Below are 25,140 nucleotides of genomic sequence, written 5' to 3'. Positions count from 1 at the left end.
TCCCATTACTCAGCAACTGAGCCAAAGCTTTGGTAACTTTCCTGAAATAAAAGAGAAAACATGATTTCTCTTGTTTTGGTGGCATTACTTTCCACTCAAGAAAATCATTTCAGAAAGTTGATGTTTGTGGTAAAAACAAACAAACAAACGAACAAACAATTTTTAGGAATAAAAACTTTAAGAAGTTGTGCTGTTTAGCTTTTTAAAAACTCACCCAGAAGACAGAACCTTTTCCTTTTTCTTGTAAGAGGAACCTTAGTCTGTTTTAAAATTGCAAACATATCTTCTTTGTGTAGGAAAATCAATTAATAGAGCATAGTGGTTGTTTAGCTACTTCAAAAACTGAAGCATAATTTACTGTTCTCTCTCTCTCTCTCTCTCCTCCCCTTTCCCGACAACCGGGTTCAGAAGGTCTCATTCTGCAATGACTATCCCCTTCTATCCCGGGGGCAAAGATACTCTTTTGGAGTGCAGATTGAGAAGAGCTTTAATTCCCTAGCCTCAGAAGTGTCCTTTCCTTGGGGGAGAGAGAGCCCCTTCCAGCAGAGGTGGCAGCGGAAGGGGTTAACACCGGACTTGGCCGGCTGTCAGTGAGACTTTTTTTCTGGCTGCGCGGGTTTCCCCTTGCAGGGATTTCCCTCCGCCTCTGCTGGGAGACCCTTTATAAGGCGCAGGCTCTCCAGCTCACTCCTCACTGAGCCTCGAGTGCTTCAGGGGCTGAAGACTCTTCCCAGGCACTTTTCAGCTGGGACAGAAGGCAGCGATTGGGGACCACTACTTCCTCAGCACAGGAGCAACTTAAAATGCCTGGGAAGATGGTCATGATCTTTGGGGTCTCAAATATACTTTGGATGGTGTTCGTGGCTTGTAAGTTCTGCTCCCGGGTCTGTTGTAAACGCTTGCATTCCATTTCAGTCCTGGCTCCGGGTCTGTCACTTCTGCTGGGCGAGTGGAGGAAGGCACTGGAGTCCTTCCACTGTGGGGAAACTTCATTTAGCCTGACTTCTGATGTGCTATTGAGTGTTGTTAGATATCGTTACACGGTCATAGTTGGAGCTGCAAATGGATGGGGGTTTTTGTATACTTTTTTCCCAGTGAGCATTTGGATTCTGTCTCTGGTAAGAGCTATCGTGTTAGTTTCCTGTGCTTCATAATGAGATCTAACTTAGCAAATAACAAAACAAGTCCGATAAACGGGCTCCGTGCTCGGAACCGAGAGCTCGGTAAGTGAGGATAATTTCCACACCTCCTCTGGAGGGGCGCCAAGGTCTCTTGGCTGCCTTGACATGCGCTGGAAGCAGCGTAGGAAAGCGTTTGGCCAGATCAGAGTGTGACATGACCCTGGAACAGAGGAGGGCAGAATACTGAACAAACCAGTGTGACCAGGTTGTCTCTTTCTGCCTTCACAGCTCAAGCTTTTAAAATTGAGACCATCCCTGAGTCCCAAATCGTGGCTCAGATCGGTGGCTCTGTCTCGCTGGTCTGCAGCACCACGGGCTGCGAGTCCCCCTCCTTCTCCTGGAGGACCCAGATAGACAGCCCGCTGAACGGGAAGGTGCGGAACGAGGGGAGCATGTCCACGCTGACCCTGGACCCCGTGGGCTTCGGGAACGAGCACTCCTACCTCTGCACGGCCGCCTGTGGTTCCCGGAAAGAGGAGCGAGGGATCGAGGTGCAAATCTACTGTGAGTACTTCAGAGAGGGTTTGGTTTTCTTTCAAGTTGGCTTTAAAGTAAGTTTCTAAAACGGATGTTTTTTTAAAAAAAAAAATTGTCCACGTCTAGATTCTTGACCAGAGGACGGACTGTACCAGGATGGTCAGGGCAGCAGAGTTTAGTGCTAGGCCAGGCCCCCAAACCTGGTTCCTGTCCCCGCCTCGGCCGCAGGCAGGGTGACCACGCACAGACTCAGCCGCTCTGGGCTTTGCGTGTCTGAGCCCTGAAATGAAGATCTGTAAGGTTCTTTGTATTTCATTTTCCCAAAGGTCCTGTGGGATGGATTATATCCTTGCATGTTTCCTTAGCCATGCACCTAAGTGATTTACGAACCCTGCCCTTCAGGGCCTTTCCACTTATTCAGTCTTGTGCAATTCGGTGCTTAGAATCAGTTGAGCAGGCAACGTGAATTTAGTAGCTGGCAACCGGACACACGTTTCCCCCTTCGACATGAGAAACATATCTGTGCACACGTCCTGCACTTGATTTTGGCATAGACTGGTTGAAGAGTTTGTTGTCGTTGCTTTTGTTGTTATCAATCCTTAATGTTCAACCGCTTGACCTCCAGGGTATTTGTCTAATGAATTAGATTTGCCGGGTGTGAGTGAGTGCTCCTACATTCCCACTGCACCATCATACGCTCCCATCTAGTCTCAAGCCAGCAAATCGAGTTAGCAAGAGGCATGAAAAACCACCTGAAACAAATCACGTGCCTTCGCTTACTGAGGACCCCCCTTTCAAAATACACAAAACACGGCAAGGCTGTAGGGCCGCCTCTTCACGAAGACCTCGCTGGATTGTTTGGTAGTCGTGCAGCTTCGCTTCCGCCGCGGCGCAGCGCGGCTTGGCCCGGTCCGCCTGCTCCCTCAGCAAGGTCCCCAGCTGCGAAGGCTTCCCGAGCAGCTGCGCCTGGCCCGCTGCTTTCAGCTACGCCGGCGGTCCAGGCGCAGTCTACGTGCGTGCCGCCCCGGGCTCCTTGAAAGGCCCCCTTATGGCAATACAGGGAAAAGGAGCAAGTTCTTACCGTACCCGACAGCAAACTGAGGATTATAGGCACAGTTCCTACAGAATGTGAGGGACAGGAAGTAGTGGTGGAAAAAGGAAAAAACTGTGTTTCTTTCCCATAAAAGGTTTCCAGGTCCTTTGCCTTTGCTTACAAGTCCCAGATAGCTGAAGATTGGAGAGACAGACAGACAGACAGACAGACAGACACCCTTCTGGCTTTAATTACCTGGTCTGAAGTTTCTCTTTAAGTCTGTCTGTCTCTCATTAGGTGTAAGAGCCCTGCCTTCATTCCACGTTCGATTGTCATGTTCTTTAGAGCTGCGACCGTCGAGTTACCGTTACACAGGCTTGAACCCCCCCGAGGTGCCGCCCTCAGGAAGGTCTGTGAGGAAACTGCGGCCGGCGGAGTCAGGGCCGGCCCTGGGCAGCGGGAGGCGCAGGGCGCGCTGCTGAGGGCGCTGAGCCAGGCCTGCCTCCCAGAAGCGAGAGGCCGCACTGGCAGAAGCCATCACTTTCCGCGGCTCTCTTGCTTCTTAGCCTACCCTGCCCAGTCGCTATTCTTGGCGATGACATTTTGAGCCTCCAGTTCCTCATCTGGAAAATGGAAATATATCTGTCCTAGAATAGGAGAATGTGATAAAATATAATATAAACCTGCAGTAGCAATACAGAAGAACAGAAATCCTGAGTTTCAAGCCCAGACTTAACCCTTACTAGCCATGTGACTTTGGGCTGGTTATGCAAATGCACTGAGCCTATGTTTTCGTGTCTGGGAAGTGTGGTCCCAACCTCTCTGGGTAATTGTGAGGATAAAATAAAATCCTTTGTGTTACATGCATGGTACAGTGGTGGACACATAGGGAGTGTTTAGTAAACATTCATTTCTCCTCCCTCCTTTTACGCCAGTAATGTGCAAACCTCAGCGTAGGCAGGATCGGAACTGAAGAATTTGCTGAAAGGTGGTTGATTCATGAACCTTCCCAAACCGTGAAAGGCTATTTAGACAGTGAATCAAGACTGTAGGGTCAGAAACGTTAGCTCCGGTTTACAGTGCAGTCAGTCACTAGAGGACCTGGCACAACACGGGCAAGAGGCCACTCACACGCGCTCCCCTGACCTTTGCAGCTTTCCCTAAGGACCCAGAGATTCAGCTGAGTGCCCCTCTGGAGGTTGGGAAGCCGGTCACAGCCACGTGCTTGGTGCCTGACGTTTACCCGTTAGAGAGGCTGGAGGTGGATTTGCGGAAGGGCGGCCATCTCTTGAAGAATCAGGAGTTCCTGGAGCCTGCTGAGAAGAAGTCCTTGGAGACCAAGGGTTTGGAAGTGACCTTCACTCCCACCCGTGAAGATATTGGGAAGGCCCTTGTTTGCCAAGCTCGATTAAACCTTCCCGAAATTGATGAGGGGCTCCAGCAGAGGGCGACTACAGAGATACTGCAAGTTCACGGTAAGTGCTGGTGTGACGTGGTCCAGTCTTCATGGGGGTTCAGTCTTGGGCACCCACAGAAATACTTTTAGCAGCTGAGTCACAAAGCAACTTGTTGCACTCCATTTCTATTCACTGAGAACATCTTATTTGTCAACAACGTATCTCAGGGGCAAGAGCACTGGATTTGGGTTGACAAGACCTGAGCTTGAATTCTGGCTCCAGTGACCATGTGAACTTGGGTCGCTCAATTCCTCTATTTCCTGGTCTATCCCAGGGAAATGACAATACCACCGGATGGGGTAGGAGGAAATGGGCTCAACTGGTACCATTTTTAGCCATGTGTGTAAACTCATACTATGCCCTGAAATATCAAGGTCTTACGAGTGAGCGCTTGCTCTGTGTGTGCGCGTGAGCACACGCCCGCACATGCACTGGGTGGGAGGGCGGAGATGAGCTTCGATCGCTCCACATTCCCGGGCACTGTCAGGGTTCTGAGGCCGCCTCCTGCTCCCAGAACCGTGTCGGAGGGGCCTCGTCGTTCTAGACGCAGAGGCGGCGCCCTGCTCTGGACACCGCGTTGAGACGGGGTGCTGTCGAGCAGAGCGTGTCTGAAAGAGAACGAAATGGAAAGGCTCATTAGGATTTTGAAAACCGTAGTCGATCGAGGCGCTAGTTTCCCCAGAGAATACGAAACGTGGAGAAGAGAGCGATCGTTACGTATTTGAAAGACAGTCCTTTGAAAGAGAGATTGAATTTAGTCTGCAATGGCGGACGGCTGAACTATGACTGCCACGTAGAAGCTCGGTACGAAGAGGGAGATTTCAGCTCAGTAGGGAGGCGATGTTCTGATCCTTAGAGCTGTCCAGAAGTCACACGGACAGCTTTGTGAGGTGGCGGCACGCCCAGCGTGTGGAAGGTGACTCAGGAGGCACCTGGGCAAGGGTACCAGATAGGACCCCGACCTCACCTGGGAGACTGAGCCACGTTCAGGGTCTTTCTTGCCAAACTTGCGGGTGCACAGAAGGCAGCCCGTGAGAGGAGCACATTGTCCCTGCTGCATCCAGGTGGTGCTCAGCAGTTGCTCAGACGTGCTCTGTCTTTTCAGTCGCTCCCAAGAACACCGTCATCTCCGTGAATCCCTCCACAAGGCTGCCAGAAGGCGGCTCCGTGACGATGACGTGCTCCAGCGAAGGCCTGCCAGCCCCGCAGATAACCTGGAGCAAGAAGTCAGAGGATGGGAGGCTCCAGCCCCTTTCTGCGAACGGAACGCTCACCTTAATTGCTATGAGGATGGAGGATTCTGGAATTTATGTGTGCGAGGGAGTTAATCTGGTTGGGGAAGACAGAAAAGAGGTGGAATTAATTGTGCAAGGTAAGGAGAACGTGAAAAAGGAAGGCACAAATGCTATCGCTGGGCCTCGGGCACTAACTAGCAAAGCGGTTTCGAAGCCAGAACTGCTCCCTGCAGTGTGACCGGCGGCCGATCTCGTCGCCGAGAGCTGCGGGCACCGTTCTGTATTCATCTAACGCTTTGCACAGTGGAGTGCCTGCCGCGTAGTGGGCGCTCAGTAAATGTAGGATGAATACACTATAAACGTGGGTGCCTCACATTTTTCATAAATGAAAACATGAGGCTTAAACTTGGATGGTTGGAAAAATAAGATTCAAACCCCCTGTCCATAAGTGAACGCGGGTGGGCGTCGGGTTAGCACGGTGGCAGGGCGCGGAGCACCAGGAAGAACGGTGCAGCGACAAGAGCAGGCACAGCCGCGCTGGACCACCCTACCCCATCCCGGGCTGCGTCCCATTTCAGGGGGACGCAAACACCTCACAGGGCAGGCAGGGCTGTTTTACACTTTGTGTCATGGGATCCTAAGAACTGCAAGTAAGCACGAAAGAGAACTGACCTTTCAGAGGGCTCTTCCTTACCCAGTGAAGTGCTCCCATAGGACCCACAGATCCGCGCGGTAATAGACGCGGCCCCTGTGGGGTGGGGGAGGGGAAACACCCATCTGAGGCTTGTTCACACACAGGAAGCGGTCCTGCTTCAGAGTTCCCCATTCTCACACCGGCGTAGGAGGACTTCGGAAGCTCTGGGCATGGCTCTGAACTGTCTCTTTCAGAATCTAATAGCCTAGCAGCTTATGTGGCTAACTTGAGCAAAGCCCTCTTTGGAGGATGCTACAATGCCAGGGCCAGACAAACCCGGCGGAGGGAAGTAACCTCTGGCACAGAAGAGACTGTTCAGATGTTGGGATTTCTTTCTTCCACCCCCAACCTGCTACTTACACGGACCGTGTTCGTGATTTTCCGTGGAGTCACAGCTGTCATTTTTGGAGTTGTCCAACTCTGCCCGTTTCCTTAGGGGAGCAGAGTGGAGATTTCGGTTTCCCTTTCTCCCTAGATGGTGGTGCGTGTGGCCAGCCAAAGAGCTTTCCCGGATATTGGAGTCTTAGGGGTTTGCCCTCCATCTCAGTTTCCAGCCCCTGAATCAATTGTGAAGTATTTTTGTTTTGCATCAAATGAAGTTTGGAGGTGGCTTGGATGCCGCTTCAGTGCCTAGACTTCGGCTTTGCTTTCTCAGTGTGACTGTCGATGGTATAGCTTTCTCTTGTTGGCACAAAACTCTCAGCACTGGTCCTTCTAATTAGAAGAAATCTTCTTGTAACTTTGTAGCATTTTCCAGCACCTCTTAGGGCTCATCCCCACAGGAGGGTGACCGGATTTTGTCCTTCAAGCAGGTGAAAAGCTGGGATCTTGCATCAGACCCACCTGGTTGCAAGCCTTAATTTTGTTAGTTGTAAGCTGGATCAAAGTTATTTCTGAGCTTAAACTTCCCCAAGGAGGAGGAGGTGGAGGAGAAGAACTAACAGTAACAGTTTGCAAAGTTGTTGTGAGGATTAAATGAGATACTATATAGAGAGTGGTTTACACAACGCCAATACACTGGAACCTCTTAAATTATTTGCGTTGTTATCCACTATGGCAGGGATTTGATAAACCATATTTGAGCAGAGACTGGCCACCCTCTGTCTTGACAAATTTTTACCCACATTTATTCTGTTCAATGAACGAATCAACAGACTATTGTGCGTTCATTCTTGCAAGATGTGGTCTCGTCCCTGATGGTCCCGACAGGGGAAGGGGTAGCTTTTTCTTGGCACAGGGTTCATGTAAAGGAAATCAGGGGAAGAAAAAAAAAGACCTTTTATTGGAATGTGTTGAAAGAAGAAAATCATCTTACCTTCCTTTGGTCCTGTCCTTTTTCCCTCCAGAAAAACCGTTCGCTGTTGAGATCTCCCCTGGACCCCAGGTGGCTGCTCAGATCGGTGACTCTGTCGTACTGACATGCGGTGTCACGGGCTGCGAGTCCCCCTCTATCTCCTGGAGAACCCAGATAGACAGCCCCCTGAACGGGCAGGTGAGGAGTGCGGGGGCCACGTCCACGCTGACCCTGAGCGCTGTCAGTTTCGAGAACGAACATTCTTACCTGTGCACCGTGACCTGTGGACGCAAGAAACAGGAGAAGGGAATTAAGGTGGACCTCTACTGTGAGTGGCTTTCAGAACTCTTTGCTGTTTGTTTTTTTCAATTCCATTGGAAGTAACATCATATAAGTCTGAGGGACAATGAGCTCTGTGTGTTTAGAAAGGGAACTCAGCATTGGGAATGGTTCCTAATTCTCAAAACCAGAATTTCCACCGCAACCTACCTGGCCTAGATCTTCGGTCCATGTTACCTACATACACAGCATCAGCCACCCTTATGTCTTGTCACCACCGCGCCCCGTCGTGCGCAGGAACACGCCAGGTGCCCGCTGCCTCCCGGCCCCTCTCTGTGTATTGTTCCAGGTGACAGCGAGCAGGGAGCGGGGGTCATCCCGATCACTGGGGCGGGGTGACAGCGGCTCCGGATCGGAACTCGGGCTGAGCCCCGAGCCCGCTGTTTTGAAGGCATATTTGGAAAGCCAATGGGCAGGATGGGGGAAACGAGGCGACCAGGAGCAGGAGAGAGCCAGAAAGGAAGACAGGGAGACGGGGAGTCAGAGCAGGCGGCCAGGGGCCGCCGCCCAGGGCACAGGCAGAGGCGGCCGGCAGCCCCGGGCGCTCGTGCGGACTGAACGGCACGCGCACGCGGCGCCGTTGCCTGCGGTTCCACCACCTCACTAAGAACCCTTCGCAGCTGGGACCTCCGGGAATGCAGCATCGCGGGGGTTCCTCAGTTGTCAGGAATGAGGGACGAAATACGCAAAGTGGCCCTGCCTTGCCTAATGCAGCAGAATCCAAGAGAACCCGCTGTAGAGATTTGCTCCCGGAAAACTTGCCTAAACTTGCGTCCCCCTCAGGATTTGTCGGAAACAAGTTAGAGTCTGTCAAGGGTGGATTTGACCGTGTTTTCCTACTACCCAGAGTCCAGGATCTGCTGATGTAGGCACATTTCCAACAGAAATGAGAACCAGCAGGGAAGTCTCATTGCAATATGTAAATATTTGAGGATATATCACTTCAACAACACTTTACTTATGGGGAAAAAATTTTAGCATTCTTTTTGCTCTGGATAAATATTTCAGTCTTGTTTCTATTGCTTTGTATAAGATCTCGTATAAATATTATTCCGAACCCAAACTTCTTACAGTTTTTTTCTTAACTAACCAATATTGTCTGAGAAATATTTAAAGCTCGCTGCCTAAACGTGGCCGTTGGCAATGTCCACGTCGAGGATGGCCCCGAGGGTCTTCGGCCATACCCGGGAGCCTGCCGGGCTCAGTAAAACCAAGTCTGAGCTCTGAGCACAGAGAAACATGAGTTCTTATCTCAACTCAGCGACTTCCTAGATACACGACCTAATGGAAGTTTCTTAGCCTCTACAAGTTTTGTGAGTTCTCCTCACCATAAAGCAAGTTCTCGCTAAGCTTCCTAGCGGTAAAATTAATCACACAATAGCCATGTGATCAGCCTGTTTTGAAGACTGAGATAAGTTAAGGGAGTAGCACACAGTAATGCGTCACGGCAAATATTGAAAACATTTAAAATATGTGGTTACTAAATAAGATGGTGGAAACCCACGTGTCCTTCGAAAAGTCCATCCCTGGCTGTCCAGCAACATTACATCACGGAGAAGGGGGGAAAAAAAGGATATTTTTTACTTGATTATTTCATTTACTATTGTTTTGTCTCCAGTGTTACATATATTTACTATCATACATATTTACACTTTGTTATGTATATATTGGTGATCCGTCTATCCCAAGGGATTTAACACTCTCTTTGAGGCCTTGGCACTTCGTCGAGATTGGTTCTGTTTCTCTGCCGAATGCCATGTACAGGGATCCCTTTTGCTTGATGCCCACAGCGTTCCCTAGAGACCCGGAGATTGCCATGAGCGGTGGATTGGTGAGCGGGCAGCCGGTCACCGTGAGCTGCAAGGTGCCTGACGTGTACCCTCTGGACCGGCTGCAGATTCAGCTACTGAAGGGCGAGCATGTAATGGAGAGGAGAAACTTTCTGGAGGACATGGAGAAGAAATCCCTAGAGACCCGGAGTTTGGAAACGACCTTCATCCCCACCACTGAAGACACTGGCACAGTGCTTGTTTGTCAGGCTGAGTTACAAATTGATGAGATGGATTTTGAACCCAAACAAAGGCAGAGCACACAGACGCTCAGTGTTAACAGTAAGTACAATGCATCCACCACTTAGCAGGGATTTCCTTTTTTTTTAAATTTTTTAATTGTTATTGGTTATGCTGTGACAGTTGATCCTACTTTGTCCCTCTTTCTCTACTTCCACCCAGCCCCTCCCTCGTCCGTCCCCCATCAAGCCCCACACTGTGGTCTGCATCCAAGCGCTGCGCAGGAACGTTCCGTGGCTAATCCCTTCACCGTCTTCCTTTACCGTGTTGGCCAGGCAATAGTTAACATGAGGTTACGAGCGAAAACCTCTGTAAAAATCAAAGCCGAAAAGAAATTCCAAAATAATGATTATCATAACAAACCACCCTCCAGCACTCCGAACCGTAACCATTTATTAGCCTACAATCCTGCGAGCTGGCAATGGTGGACAGGGTTGTCTCCTCAGGGCGACAGGCGAAGAACTCACGCACGCAAGCCGGTTGGCGGGTCGGGGGTGCGGGGAGCGGCCAGTCCCAGATGGCCTCGCTCAGTGCCCGGGGCCTGTTCTCCAGTGTCTGGGCCCCCCTTTCTCCCTGTGCTGTCTCAGCCTCAAGGACAGTGGCCTGCGTTTAGTCACCAGAGTGCAGAGCTTCAAGAGGGTGACAATGAAAGCTGCCCCTTAAGGCTTGGGCTCGGAAGTCCCACAGTGTCACCTCCCCCACCTTATGTTGGGCACAGCGAGTCACAGGGCAGCCTGGATTCAAGGGGCAGAAACACAGACTCTACCTTTTCACAGGCGATTCCCATAATGTGTGGCCATGTGTAATGCACCATCCATGCCAATGTGCACTGTCTCCAAGCATCCGCTGTTGGGTAGCAAGCGCTTCTACGGAACTTAATTCCACTGGAAAACATCGATATGTGTCCATTTTTTCTGTCTATGACTCTGTGTCTGCTAAAGTAAAGGGGGACCGAACTTCCTTCCGTAAAGTTATCAAGGTTTATAAACTATTCTAATCCATGGACTGCATAGCCTGGTTTTGCAACATTATTAAAACTCTGTGGAACTCAGGGCATAAGGGGCCGAGCTAACAAGTGTCCCTACCTTTTCAGTTGCCCCCAGGAATATGTCCGTCTTGGTCAGCCCCTCCTCCACCCTGGAGGAAGGTCGTTCTGTGCACATGACCTGCTCTGGCGACGGCCTTCCGGCTCCAAAAATCCGGTGGAGCAGGCAGCTACCCAACGGGAGTCTGCAGTTCCTCTCTGAGAATACGACCCTCACCTTGACCTCTACAAAAAGGGGAGATTCCGGCATTTATGTGTGTGAAGGGAGTAACCAGGCTGGAACAAGCAGAAAAGAAGTTAAGTTACTTATCCAAGGTGAGCAGGATGTGATTAATGAGTGTATTGCTGGTATTATTTTGGTTGTGTTACTGCTTTTGTACAAAGTCCAAAACTTTTTTTTAAAAAATTGTAAATTACAGTTGACACACAATATTATATTAGTTTCGGGTGTATAACACTATAATTAGATATTTATAAAAGTTACAAGGGGATCACACCAATAAAATCTAGCACCCATCTGACACCGCATAGAATTAATACGCCGTTACTGACTGTGCTCTCTACGCTGTCCTTCACATCCCCATGGCTATTCTATAATTACCCGTCTGTGCTCCTAAACCCCTTCCCCTTTTTCACCCAGTCCCCAACCACCCTCCCATCTGGCAACCATCAAAATGTTCTCTGTACCTGTGAGTCTGTATCTGTTCTGCTGGTTCATTTATTATGTTTCATTTTTTAAAAATTCTACATATAAGTGAAATCACATGGCATTAGTCTTTCTCTGACGTATCACTCAGCACAGTGCGCTCCAGGTCCATCCGTGTTGCTGCGGACAGCGAGGTTGCGTTCTTTTTTGTGGCTGAGCCACATTTCATTCCATATGTGTGCCACTTCCTCTTTACCCACGCTGCTGCTGATGGACACCTGGGCTGCGTCCATACCCTGGTCATTGTAAATAATGTTTCAAGGAACATATGGATGTATGTGTCTTTTCAATTTAGTGTTGTGGGTTTCTTTGGATAAGTACCCAGAAGTGGAGTTGCTAGGCCCTTCTTTGTCTCTCGTTATAGCCTTTGTTTTAAATTCGATTTTTGTCCAGTGCAAGTACTGCTGCCCCAGCTTTTTGTTTGTTTCCATTTCCATGAAATACCTTTTTCCATCCCATTACTTGCAGTCTGTGTGTGTCTTTCAACCTGAGGCGAGTCTCTTATAGACAGCATAGGTAAGGGTCTTGTTTTGTTGTTCATTCAGTCACCTTGTGTCTTGTACATGGAGCATTTAAGCCATGTGTATTTAAAGTAATTGTTGACAGAAAAGTATTTATTGCCATTTTATTATTCATATTTTTGATCTTTTCTTTTTTCCTTCTTCTTAAAGAAGACCTTTCAACATTTCTTGTGGTACTGGTTTGGTCCTTTCGCGTCTTCTCGTCTGGGAAGCTCTTTATCTGCTCTTCCATTCTAAATGAGAGCTTTGCTGGGTAGAACAATCTTGGTTGTAGGTCTTTTCATCGCTTTGAATATTTAATGCCAGTCCCTTCTGGCCTAGCAAAGTGTCTGTTGGGAAATCAGCTGACAGCCTCTGAGAGCTCCCTTGTAGGTAACTAACTGCTAAGAATCCAAAAAAAAAAAAAAAAGAGTATTAGCACTCTCTGGGACAACTTCAAGTGTGCCAGCATACATAGGGGTACCAGAAGGAGAAGAGAGAGAGCACGAAATTGAAAATCTATTTGAAAAAATAATGACAGAAAACTTCCCTAACCTGGTTAAGGAGACAGATTTAAAAGTCTAGAAGTGTAGACAGTCCCAAAGAAGACAATCCCAAGGTCCTCTGTGGAGACAAAATTTTTACTAAAAAAAAATGCGTTGAGAGTTTTGAAGAGCTCGTGAGGTTTCCTATGCACAGGAAGTGCCTGGAATAGTACTGCTTTCTCCTGACCGCTGCCAAGGTTCTTATCCTAAAACGTTTCCAGCCTCGAGTGGACAGCAGGCTCCAGGAACTGTGCCAGATGTCCCAGTTACGCGGAGGAGACAGTGATGTGGTGTTGAAATAAAGCTAAGAAGAGGTATATATGTATTTGAAAATGACTTAGGATTAAAGCCACCATATCTGGCGGAATTGGACGCACAGTGGTAATCTCACACGGTGCCTGCCCGTGTTTGCTCAGGAGCCTGAGAGGCACTTAAACCTTTTGTAAATGCGGAGACTTAGAGCAGAAATGACTGCATCCTCTGGTTCTGTTTGGTGGCATAGAAACACTAGAGCGGCTCAAGCTGCCAGATCCAGAGTCGCCCTCCAGGTGGAGAGCCCAGACTGAGGACGAAAACAATCCCTCGTTGACAGGTTGAAGTCATAGGCAATTTTAGGCAAAACCATGCAGTGATCAGTCTGGAGTTTCCCCTCACACTTCCCCTTTCAAGGGTCAAGGCCGTTTTCTTCACTGGGGCTCTCCTGTTCCTTGGTATTGTTTCCTCTCTTACTCCTAAGTGTTATTTCCATTAAGGCATCAGTGACTTTCTTGTTGCTACCTGGTCTCAAAGATAATTTGTGTTTTAAGGGGAGCTCTTTAGAAGGGCAGTGCACGACCTTTTAAAGGAAGGAAGCCTTTAGGATGGATATTACGATACTGTCACTCTGGTGGATGAGAGATTCTCAAGTCACGTTAGAAAATAGATAAACATAAGGGGTATCTCAGCTATGAAACGGTGATAGAGTGTCTCCCTCCATGGGTTATGTCCTCTTAGGGACGCTGTGCGCCAGGTATTCAGTCCCACGGTAGCACGTAGTAGAGGGTGGCGGTGGTTGCTAGGAGCAGGAAGAGAGCCGTCTCAGCACAGCTGAGTTTCGCGATCTGAGACAATCCAGCCCATAAAGGCCTTTGTCCTCCGAGAAGAATTCCTTTTCACATGATCTTTTGGCTCGGCTGGGAAAAGGATTATCGTAGGAGACACGCAGGGAGCATAGGAAATGTCTTCTTTTATTAAAAATATGATCATTTTACAACAAAGTAGTCAATGCTGGACATCTTTATGCACCCTTCTATACATTTAATGCGAACCGTAACCACGAAGAGCTCCTCGATATCTGCTGTCGCTGCTATTAGATCGCTAAGGAATTGGTTTACATTTCACCCAATCAGAGGTGCCTTCCAAATTCTCTTTACAGTCACTCCACAAGACATGCAGCTTAGAGCTTCTCCTTCTGAGAGTGTCAAGGAAGGAGACACTGTCACTATCTCCTGTACATGTGGAAATTATCCCCAAATGTGGATAATCCTGAAGAAAAAAGCGGAGACAGGAGACACCGTGCTAAAGTCTGTAGAAGGTGCCTATACCATCCACAAGGCCCAGCTAGAGGATGCGGGAGTCTACGAATGCGAATCTAAAAATGAGCTCGGCTTGCAGTCAAGAAGTATAACACTTGATGTTAAAGGTTAGCGTTGGGGTTTTGTTTCTGGTTTTCATAATTTTTAATAATAGGTCAGAATTTTGGTGGACTGGGAAGAATTTCTAGGATTAGATGAACGAGTTGGGGAAAAAAGGAGCTGAGTTCCACGACTGTGGTTATTTCTTAATGTTTCTTAAACTACCACCGCCCAGCTGGTCTAACCTGCGGAGTCCGGCCAGCAAGGTGTCATTAATCACTGGTGAGTGCAGAGTTCCCATCTGCTCTTGGCAAAGTTGACAATTCATCATTGGTCTCCGAGGCCTTGTGTTGCCTAAGTGTTTCAACATATTTTTGAAAACTTTCCCTGTGGGTTATAAGAAAACTAAAGAAGTAGGCTTAGCACATGGAAAAAGGAGGGTCCCTTCCAGGCCCGTTTCCTGCCTAGGAGGAGAGAACCCCGCTCTCTGAACACGGAGTAACTGCGTATTCTCTGGGGTGGCGCTTTTCAGGACGACATTTGGGAGTGGCTGCCTCCGTGTAGAACAGAAGAAGGGTCTCTAGATGACAGAATGGCCTCTTTAGAAACCCCACCCCCTTTTTTCATTCTACCCTAATCTGATGCGGGAGCGGGGCCGGGGGGCAATGCTCTCAGCAGAGAAACCTGAGGGTCACGAACCCCTCTGTGAAGGACAACAGTAAAACCCGCGTCTCCTAACCAGCCTCCCACTCCCCGCGCGCTCATGGGCTCCCAGCGCGGGCGGGACACCCGGCTCGGAGTGCAGGGGGCAGCAGACAAAGGCGGCTCCCTTCGCAGCCCCTGGTGCTGGGCCGTCAGAGTTAGCGGCCCCTCGTCAGTGTAGAGAGAGTCTGAACCCAGGTCAGAAAGCAGGTACCGTTTCCCCATCTGGCCAAAATTGTTGAGACCGCAATTTTGCCTTGCCTTATGTTTTCTGCCTTCCCAGTACCTCCTTGAAACACGACACTATCACTACGTCCACCTAGAAATGGTAAAGAAGGGGGCAATGTCACGATTACATGTAAAACTCGCAGTCAGCGCCTGCAGCGGTTGTCCTGAAAAGAGCTGCTCTGGCCAATGAAGTGACTCCGTGTTCAGACAATGGGACCTTGACCTTGGGTCAGGGCTCTCGGCATGACGTGGGGGTGTCTGGTGTCAGCGTGGGTGACGAGCCTGCACGGAGCGAGGTCTCAGTTAGGAGTAGGCTGGAAAGCATGCGTCCCTCCTTCCTTGAATCCCCGATGCCTCCAGCCGCCTTTGATGAAGTGGAGCCCCCGGAAACCGGACGCCTAACGTTTTTGTAATTCTGTTTATAGCTAACAATTCTCTGTACGGACATATCAAATCTTCTCCACTATCTAACTCTTTCTCTCACACATTGTTGTCTTGTCTAACTGCTTTATTAAGTTAGTAACTTATATATTTGCCATGTTCACTTATAACTCCAAGCATATTGGGCACTCAGCTGGAAATTCAGGCCCCCAGACTAAATACAGTTTAAAATAACTACAAATAAATGGAGACAAGACTCTGATATTTTACCTGGGTAGCTTGAACTACTTTTCCTTGGTACTTAGCTGAGTTTTAAAATTCGCTTTGTTTGGTTTTGACTTGAATGTAGTCCAACGACAGACATAGTTGTGAGACTTTGGGATGTTCATTGTTTATACAGCGATTAGAAATTTGTATTTGAATGTTGCTCTGGGGATCCACTCAGCAGCACATGTGCTTTACTGCAGATGCCCAAGGGGACCACTGAAGGCAAAAGATAATATTTATTTAATTTAAAGAAAACAATAGGGGCAGAAATACACCGCCCCCGGGTCCTCGACACGACTGCCTAACCACGGCTGTGACAGAGGACATGCCACTCAGACCCAGCCCCTCCCCTTTGACTCCTGAGTTCCCCTCCGGCAAAGGAAAGCAGGAAAAAATGAGATGATTATCGTTATGTTTAGGGTGAAGGGCTTTTAACGTCAACAATCCGAAAAACTGACTTCCCAACGTGACCCCGGTGGGCGGCCTCCCATAGGGAGAATCTTGCAGAGGGAAGCTAGTGAGCGCCCAAGTCAGGCACCCACTCCTCCCAGGACGGAGAAAACACATATGCCGCCTGAAGACACGTAGCGCTTGACAGGTCACACAAACATAAGTAGGAGCAGAGACGGGTCCCCAGCAAATGCCTTGCTGTTTTCTTCAGCTGGTTTTAGGAAGTTAAGATATCAAATACTGTGGTAGCTGCCAGAGGATGTTTAGTAGAGTAGAAAGAGTACTAACAGTAGTTTTTGCATATTATTCCCCTCTGCACCCAACTTAAAGCAAATGACAAAAACAGGATGCAGAAAGAAAAAATATATAGCATTCTTAAAATATGTATCTGTTGGGTGCCAGCCGCTCCAAGCAGTGAGCCAGGCACTTGCGCTTCATTGGCGGACCAAACACAAAATGGGCAACATACAGTCTGTAGGAAGAAACCAGATTTAATAGACAATCATACAAGCAAATGTTTAATTGCATGCTGTGATAAAAGCTGTTGAGGGACAGCGGGGTGTCCCTTGATAAAAGGTCAAAAGGATATCTGGGCTCCTGATTTAGGCTGGGGCCGATGTGGGTCAGAGAAGGACTCTTAGAGTAAGTAACATTCATGCTAAAATAAGATACTATCCAACAACGTCAGTTTATCGAGAGATGATATAAATGGTGAAGAGGAATAACACATAGTGAGAAGGCCTGGGGAAGAGTCCTTTGCTTACTGTCGCACAGACTGGGGTTGACTCTATGATTACACTCTAGATGTCACAAGGATTCTGTTGGACAACTGTCTCGTTCAGGCAATTCGTGGCGATCAGAGTCCTCGTTCTTCAGTAAACGTTCATGCTTCCCAAGGCACATGCACCTCTCTGACGCTGGCTCTCGTAAATGAGCTCTAAAACACCGCGCCCCTCCTTCCGTTCCACAAGTGAACCTGAGTCTGCTGGGCTCCGGGCGGGTGGAAGTCTGCACGCCCTCCCGACCCGGCGTGGCCCGGCCCCTGGCCCCTGGTCGTGGGGTGGTCCCGGGGAATGTGCCTTTGGGCTCCTTTCACTGCTTTGTTTCACTTCTCTGTCGAGGATGAGTTGTACTGTGAAAATGTGCAAATATTAGCGGTAAACAGTTTCTTTGTGTGCCGGGCATTGATCGCACTGTTTCGTTGTTTTCCAGAAAGAGAAAGCAACAAGGACTACTTTTCTCCCGGGCTTCTCATGCTGTATTGCGCCTCCTCCCTGCTCCTCCCTGCCATTGGCATGATCGTTTACTTCGCCAGGAGAGCCAACATGAAGGGCTCCTACAGCCTTGTGGACGCACAGAAATCAAAAGTGTAGCAAGTGCTCGGAATATTCCCCCGGAGACACTATGTATCAGTCCAAATTCTTCCTACCATTCCACGAGCAAAACTGCGCACGGACGGCCCGGAATTCCAGGGATGTGGTGGGAACTCTTACAAAGGAGCAGCTGCCTATGCTTCTGGCTGTGAGCAAGGCGCCCGCGGGAAACTTTCTGCCGGGAAACGGGCACTCCCATGGAGACGCGGTGACTGCAGTAGGCCCCTGATGTGTACATACAGTCACGTGACCTGTACATTTGTGAAATAAAACTACGCCATAGCAGGATTGCTGGGAATTGCAGCATCAGTCATGAGAGCTCTAAATAATTAAACAGTGTTGCCTGGACTGATGGTTCTAACGTAATGCCTCTTAGAAAAATTTAACGTTAATACTGACTGGCCAGTTACCTACGTCTCATCTTTTTATATTTCGTTTCCTGTAACGGAACTTGATTCCTATGAAGCTCATGGACAACAACGTCGTGTTGGTAAAGACGCCAGGGTTTTCTATTTTTAGAGGCAAATGACGAACCAAGAGGGCGCTGGGCTGACTTTCAGGTACGAGACGCTGGGGTCTGTGATGGACCGGCTGACTGGGTTTCTCTGGACGGTACTGCCGCGGTACGGAGCCGTGGGACGGTGTTGTTTGGTCATCACACTCTTGTGCAACTTTCCCGACGCGGCCTAATAACGCCACTCCTTGAAATCTTCTTTTGTAAATGTTTAGTCTTTTTGTATAGTAAAGCGATCACTGCTGGACTTGGAAGAGTTGTGTTTATTTATTATTGACTGCTTCCTTTCATCGCCTGGTAGCTCTTTTTGAAATCCCAGGTCCCCAGGAGGGAGAGTGCAAACCCACAGAAATAGTAAGTGATGCCCGAAGTGTAGACCTCAGGGTGCTTCGATCAGAACCACCGTGGGAACCCGATAAAAAGTTAGATTTCTCAGTGCCACCTGAACCCACTGAATCGAAATACCTGGTTTTGTGTCCCTAGAGTCTGCAATTTAAAGAATTTAAAATGTAGTATATATGAAGGCGTGAACCCAGATAAGCACGTGTATGTTAACAGGCAATTCATGGACACCCGGTACAAACCACTAAGACTGAAAGCCAGAACGTTAATGTCCCTCAGAGCCTCTGTGTTCCACTCACAACTCTCGCACTGAGCGGGAACCGGTATCTTGAGTTGCGTACTAGGCATTTCCTTGCTCCCTTTGGAGATTCTATAACTTTACAGGTAGCCCTAAGTAAAACATTATTAAGTTTTTCCAGGTTTTGAATTTTACATAAGTATAGTCAAACAGTAAATTGGCCTGTGGCTTCATTCTTTCAGTCAAAATTACGTTTCTGCGTAATTCACCCATGTTGTTGTACATAGCTATAGGTCATTCATTTTGTGTTAGTCTATAGTATTTATTACTCTGTAATACAATATAGTATTATAAGATATTGCCACAATTTATTTATCTCTCCTACTGTTGATGAATATTTGGGCTGTTTCCAGCTTTTACTATTATGAGCAATGCTTCTATGAACATTATTTTACATGGTTCTGGCTAATATTGACTGAAATTAAAAAAACTGCTTGCAAAAAAGTACATACTGTATGATTTAATTTATATATAGTTCAAAGCATGAAAAAAACCCAGAACAAAACAAAAAACACCTGGTGTTAAAGTCGGAATAATCGGTTGCTTCTGGGGCGGTAGAGGCCATGAAGGAGCGCTCTAGGACTTTCCAGGGTTTCTGTTCTTGTCGTGTTGGCTTGATCTGGGTGGTGGTCATGTTAGTAAAACTTACATGAAAAAAAGAAGATTCTTGAAAATCAAAGACCTAGAGAGAAGAAGGGCATCGGGTGCAGGCCCTGGGAAGAGAGAGGAGGAACAGGCGACCTTGCCCATCCTACCTGCTCCCCAGGTGTCATGTGTCCTGGGGGAAGAGGAAAAGTCCTTTCAGAAACTAGAGCCGGACACTCTGCCTCCAGAAGTGCAGTGACGCGTGGGGTCAGAAATGGGGGATCCTTCCACCCTAGAGACAGAAAGGTCCCTGCCTCCTCCCTTGACCTCAGTTCCAGGACCTTTGCAGGGAGGAGCAGAGTGAGGGCGAAGGTGGGCAAAGGGGGCCGAGCACACGTCGCTCGGGTGGCAGCTGCCGCCCCCTGGGGAGGAAGGGGCTCTGCTATCTGGCTCTGCTGGTCTCGGACGTGGGCACGGCTTGTGCTGGACGAGACTGTCACCTTTTTCTGGCTGTCTGGTGTGACAGCGAGGGCACCCCTCAAGCAGACACGCTTCGTAGTGCCTATAAAGCTAGAAACGCAAAAAAACTCATTCACTCACTATTCCCGGGGGGAGGAAACAAGCGGTTGACTTGGGGAGATTCATGAGAAGCACTTTCAGGATGTGAGTGAACTTTCATTTCCCTCAGAGTGTGCTTCCTAGTATCATTTTCTTAGAAATGGGTTCAAACCTTGTGCAGACGTCTGGTGGTATCTGTTCTCAGCTGCCAGAACTTTTTTTTTTTTTTTTTTTTTTGGTATTTATGAGATGGGCAAGTTTGCTGTCTCCTACTCTGATACTGTCGCCGTCAAACCAAGACTCATAAACAGGTTGGAAAAAATTCATGACGGTCCCCCTGTTGCAACCATTGCCATGATCTGTTCTGCTCTGGGTAAATGAGGTAGGAAAAATATCAAAGAGAACTCAAGACTGTTTACAAATACAGGAGAGCTGTACCCACCGACCAAAACTTCTTGACGAGTATGGATTTAAATAACGGCCTAACACAGAGAATTCTTCTTCTTCTTCCTCCTTTTTTTAAAAAAATCTTCTTTCCATATCGAATCCCCAGAACCACCTCTTCTGCTCTGCTAATTACAGATTAGGGGAAAATATTAGTTCCAGTTGAAGTGCCCATTATAGTTACTGGGGAAGGTAACATTTGGGTTCAATCACCTTGGCCATTAAAGAGTTTCCGTTTTCTTGTACTTAAAATGCAGGTCCTACCAGTAAACTTCAAGGTCTCTCCTAGCTCTCAAGCACAGTGGTTCTTTGAAAATTTATATATGCCTTAAGTAAATTTCTTTCACTTATTTTAGAGACTCTCTCTTTGTATTTAGCAAAATGAAGGAATTAGGAGTCTTTTTTATCCCTTGCTGATCAACTTTAACAGAGTTTGAGAAACAAATTAAACATTTAAGTTAATTCTAATACTAGGAAGTAGTTTCCACAAGGATTTCTTAACAGCCACGCTCCCCTGCCGAGAAGAAAGGGACATGGCCTATGTCTTTCGAAATGCCTTTTATTTTGGCTGTTCTGACAGGGAACATTTCACTTCTTAGAAACAGTGCATGCAGTGGCTTTTCAGATTTTGTTACTATTGGAGAACATCGTTTCTCTCAAAAGAGACTAATCTGGAAGCTTGCTTGAGGAAAGCACCTGAACTGAATGGAATCAAGTGTCTGGGCTTTTAGTGAAGGACAATGTTAGTTAGACATAGAATGTCATTGTTTTTAGTTCTTTCTTCACTGGAAGGATCCTGAAGGCATTGTGAAGAAGAAAAAAAAGAGTTGATCCCGTGATTGAAAAAGCAATGTTTCGGTCTTGTAAAAAAAAAAAAAAAAAAAAAAAAGAATAACAAAATAAACTAACGAACAAAATAGAAACAGACTTATAGACTTACAGACTTACAGACACATAGAACAGACTGACAGCTGTCAGAGGGCCCAGGGGAGGGGTGGGAGGCTGGGTGAAAAAAATGAAGGGATTAAGCAACAACAATAGAAAACCTCCCCGGCAACAGTGTGGTGATTCCCGGAGGGAAAGGGGGTGGGGGAGGTAGAAGGGGGATCACGCGGGAGTAAATGGTGCCAGAAGGAGACTTGATCTGGGGTGGTGAACACACAATATCGTATACAGGTGATGCCTTATAGAATTGTACACCTGAAACCTATATAATGTTATTAACCAATGTCACCCCAATAAATTCAATAAAAAAAGAATAAGGCCACACTGACTTTGAGGGGCAAAGAGAACCGTGAATTACTCCTAAATTAAACTGTATTGTTAAGACCTTTAACTAACTTGCTTAAATGAAGGTTTCAGTCTGCGTAAAGGGTATTGAAAATCACCGCTGTAATTAAGGATGCCGTTACTATCTTTCTTTAATCCAATTTGCATGCAATTAAAATTCGTTCAGTTTCCCAGACACTGAGTGCTATCATGCTGAAAACCCAGCAAGCGATACTAAACAGAGGAGGTTAAATGTGTGATGGAGATGATCGTTACTACCCTGGCTTGAGGTCCTATGCGGTATTTAGGGCCTCGTGAGTTAGGAACTCACGAGGCCCTGCTTCTCCCTCTTGGTTGGAGTTCCCCTGCCTCAGGCAGCCTCGTCACTTCCCAGCCCCCTCGGAATGTTACACGCTGGCTACCCTCCGGCCAGTCGAGCGTCCTGAACGTGCGCCAAACCCTCCTCGTCAGCAGGCTCCCGCGGGGCGCTCCTGGAAATGAAGGCCAGGTCCATCGACTGAACGGGCCTCTTGGCAGGACCGGAGACTCCAACATGTTAGTAAATAACCCCAGCGATTCTGGTGTCTGTGTCGGGAAACATTGCTCTAGTTTTACCAGAACAACGAGGCTGGAATTTTGGGGAAGATTTCTCTGGTCTGCACCCATCTCTCCACCTTTTCTGGGACCTTGGCCTACCGTACAAACACTTTTTCCTGCCTTCAACCTCCGACCTCTACTAGCTCCTGTAAGAGTCTAATCTCTTCCATCATGGAATAAAAAAGAACAGACACAATTTTTTCTTAATCCAGTGCTCCAGCCGCATTTCCCGTTTCTTTTCACAGTGGGATTCTAGAAGCGATAACGGCGGGGTGGGCTGCCTCTCCGTCGCTGCGCGGCAGACCCCTGTGCGGCAGACCCCTGTGCAGCTTCTGCACCCGCTCCCCCGAAGTCAGCGACGATCTCCGCGGGGGTCGGGCTCGTCCCAGGCCTCCCCTACTCACCAGCCCCTTGTCTGTGGAGCCGGAGAGAACCCAGGTGAGAAAGAAAGAATCACCCTCTGTTTTCAATTTCAAGCCAGGTTTATTGGAATCCTTAGGAAGACCACGGTTTTAGGAGGCAGACTATGGAGAGAAAGTAAAGCACTTTTCTACGTTCCCCCAAGTCCCCGGACATAGCAAGAGCTAGAGATCTGATGAGGCTGGGTAAGCCTCTAACTCATGGATGGACTGGACGTTGTTCTTGGGCTGAGAGAGGAGCCGAGAAAGAGAAAGAAATGGCGAGATATTAGGCACCAAGGTCCTTGCCGCTCTCCGCCCGGGGGCCGAATAATCTGGGAGGAACACTTCAGAAGAAGCTCCATAGAGGAGGCGCTGCTGGAGCCGAGCCCCGAGCATCTGGATAAGACGTAGACAAGTCGCTGGGAGGAAGGGTGGGGACGTGCGGAGGGAAGGGGACAGGGTGAGCTGCTGTGGAGGGAACAAAGGCCTAGACTTCTACGTGGAGAAGAGTAAATGGGCCCATTTGGCAGGAACACGGGGGCGTGTGAAAGCGCAGCTAGAACTAAGGTTGGAAAAGGTCATGGAGACAAAGCGTGGGCGGCCCCGCACGCGGCCGTGGGGTCTGGGCTCTGCTCAGGGGTCCGGGTCACTGAACGGGGCCGATGGGACCGGGGCAGTTCTTAAGGACGTTGATGTTTCCGGAGTGCCCGCTATTTCCTGGCTAGGCCTCCATCCTCTGACTACTCTCAAGATCGTCTTCCCACCTTCCTGCCTTTAGCGGTCACTGGAATTTTGTTAGTTAGTCCCACGGCCGCCGCATGAGTGAGAAGGAGGGGAATCGCCTTTCTCAGGCTCGGCAAGGGTGAAACAGAATATTATTGAGCAATGAAAATAACATTTGCAAAAAAATATTATTTAGCCAGTGAAATGACATGTTCAAAATATATTTATTGGCATGAGGAAGTGCTTATGTTCCACTGATGAAATAATGAAATAATAGATTAATAAAAGCAGAATAAACTTTGTATGTACAATTTGAAAGCATCGTAAAAATCTGAATGTTGTGTGTCTATATGCATGTATGTATATAGAGAGGAAAAGAAAGTGTTAACATTGATGGCGGTATTATAGGTGTTCTTATATCCTTATTTGTGCCCTTCTCCTTCTCCCAAGTTTAAATGTAATACAATTATAGTCAGAAAAGTTATTTGCTAGTGTGTTAACCTTGGCAAGTATATCTTCAAACAGCAACCAAGTGAAGAGAGCACCCTACCTGAACCAGATACTTGGAATTCTCAAAGGGCTATAAATAACCATCCAGGGCTTTAAGATCCAGACGTGGGGTGAGGCGGTCACTTCAGCTTTCTGAGCATTTGCATGTTTGCCCTCAAGAGGCTAAAGAGGAGAGGAAAGTGCTTGAACAATCTCTCAGCGCTAAGCCCCCTCTGGAATTTCCAAATAAGGCCCTGGGGGAGAGAAGATGCCGGGAGACTCTGTGCTCCGTCACCCCACACTCCCAGGAGGCTCGGAGCCAGGAAGGTGCTGAGGCGGCCACAGCGCGGTGAGACACGAGGCCTCCAGCCCCGGCTCCAGCCGCCCGGCTGAGCACCGGCGCCCCGTGCAAATGCCGACGCGATGCCTCCAGAATCACCCGCTCAGTCTTTTCCAATCTTGCATAGTTTACCTCTGTGGGCACCAAATACTTAAGCATATTATTATTTTTAAATTACTGTATTTGAGCAACTGGATTGGCTCATTCATTTGATTTGCTCAGAAATTTGCAGCCAAGCAGCTCTGGGATTTGGTCTATGCCTTGGGCCTCGTTACCTTTTTCTCCTGTCTGTCTCGTGCAGGTGCACCTTGCTCACCACAGCCTGCGTTTGGGCCCCTCCTTGGGCCGTGCAGAGGGAAGCCCCGCCCCTCCAGGATGGGTCTGGGTTAGGGGAGCCCTGCTTTACCAAACCCTCCAAACTGTGCAGGAGACTTTAAGAGCCCTTAGAAAGTAGTGCTGCTGCTGTGCTAGGAAGAGGAAGGAGAAACACGGCTGCCAGCAGCAGAAACCCTGGAGACCATTCCTTTTATTGTTGCCTTGGGAAGAAAGACTATGTCCTGAGGGCCTAAGAAGAAGGGCAGCATAAGCCAGCCCGTTTCTTTTTCCTCAGTAGAAGAGGCTGGGGGCAACGTTAGCCGAGAGCGCAGGCGAGGAAGGGCCTGGGAAGTTTTCTGTCGCAGCGGTCCCAGGGCCTGGTGATGTCTGTTTTTCAGGCGAACCGAAGTGGGGGAGCCAATCTCTTTGATGCGTCTGGCTCATTTTTAATGGGGCGTGATAAAAAGAACTGATAGTTAATACGTATTGAGAACTTACTATCTGTCCTGGATTTAGTGCTCTGCACAGATTGTTTCACTTAACTCTTATCACAAGCCAGCTAAGCACTGTTGTCGGACCAACAGGGAAACTCAGCTAGTGTGGTTCAGCCGTTTTCCCAGGGCCAGTGACAGAGGGCCCCGCAGCTGGCCACGGCGTGTCTGTTTCCAGACCCCAC

The 25,140-nt window shown here is 48.3% G+C and overlaps 1 protein-coding gene across 2 annotated transcripts; it reads left to right on the top strand.

Moving 5' to 3' along the window:
• The first annotated feature begins 699 nt into the window (after nt 1-699).
• Nucleotides 700-19,091, top strand: VCAM1 (vascular cell adhesion molecule 1). Of its 2 annotated transcripts, XM_054564730.1 has the most exons (9): nt 700-867; nt 1,410-1,685; nt 3,846-4,166; nt 5,254-5,520; nt 7,424-7,699; nt 9,501-9,821; nt 10,873-11,139; nt 13,990-14,256; nt 17,429-19,091. In XM_054564730.1, exons 1-9 carry the CDS (start codon nt 804-806, stop codon nt 17,587-17,589), a joined length of 2,220 nt encoding a protein of 739 aa, XP_054420705.1. In that variant the 5' UTR covers nt 700-803; the 3' UTR covers nt 17,590-19,091. The 2 variants fall into 2 exon arrangements, with proteins under 2 accessions (XP_054420705.1, XP_054420706.1); XM_054564731.1 differs by lacking the exon at nt 13,990-14,256.
• The last annotated feature ends 6,049 nt before the right edge of the window (nt 19,092-25,140 follow it).

Source organism: Pteronotus mesoamericanus, unplaced genomic scaffold (genome assembly GCF_021234165.1).
Source record: "Pteronotus mesoamericanus isolate MK-2021 breed Mesoamerican mustached bat unplaced genomic scaffold, CSHL_Meso_final scaffold_99, whole genome shotgun sequence".
NCBI lineage: Eukaryota > Metazoa > Chordata > Mammalia > Chiroptera > Mormoopidae > Pteronotus > Pteronotus mesoamericanus.
The sequence above is the reverse complement of the archived record's forward strand: the minus strand, read 5'-3'. Positions and strand labels throughout refer to the sequence as shown.

Coding starts and splice junctions, on each gene's coding strand:
- VCAM1 (XM_054564730.1), top strand. CDS start 804: ATGCCTGGGAAGATGGTCATGATCTTTGGGGTCTCAAATATACTTTGG. Junction 1,686..3,845: donor GATCGAGGTGCAAATCTACT/GTGAGTACTTCA, acceptor TGACCTTTGCAG/CTTTCCCTAAGGACCCAGAG. Junction 7,700..9,500: donor AATTAAGGTGGACCTCTACT/GTGAGTGGCTTT, acceptor TGATGCCCACAG/CGTTCCCTAGAGACCCGGAG.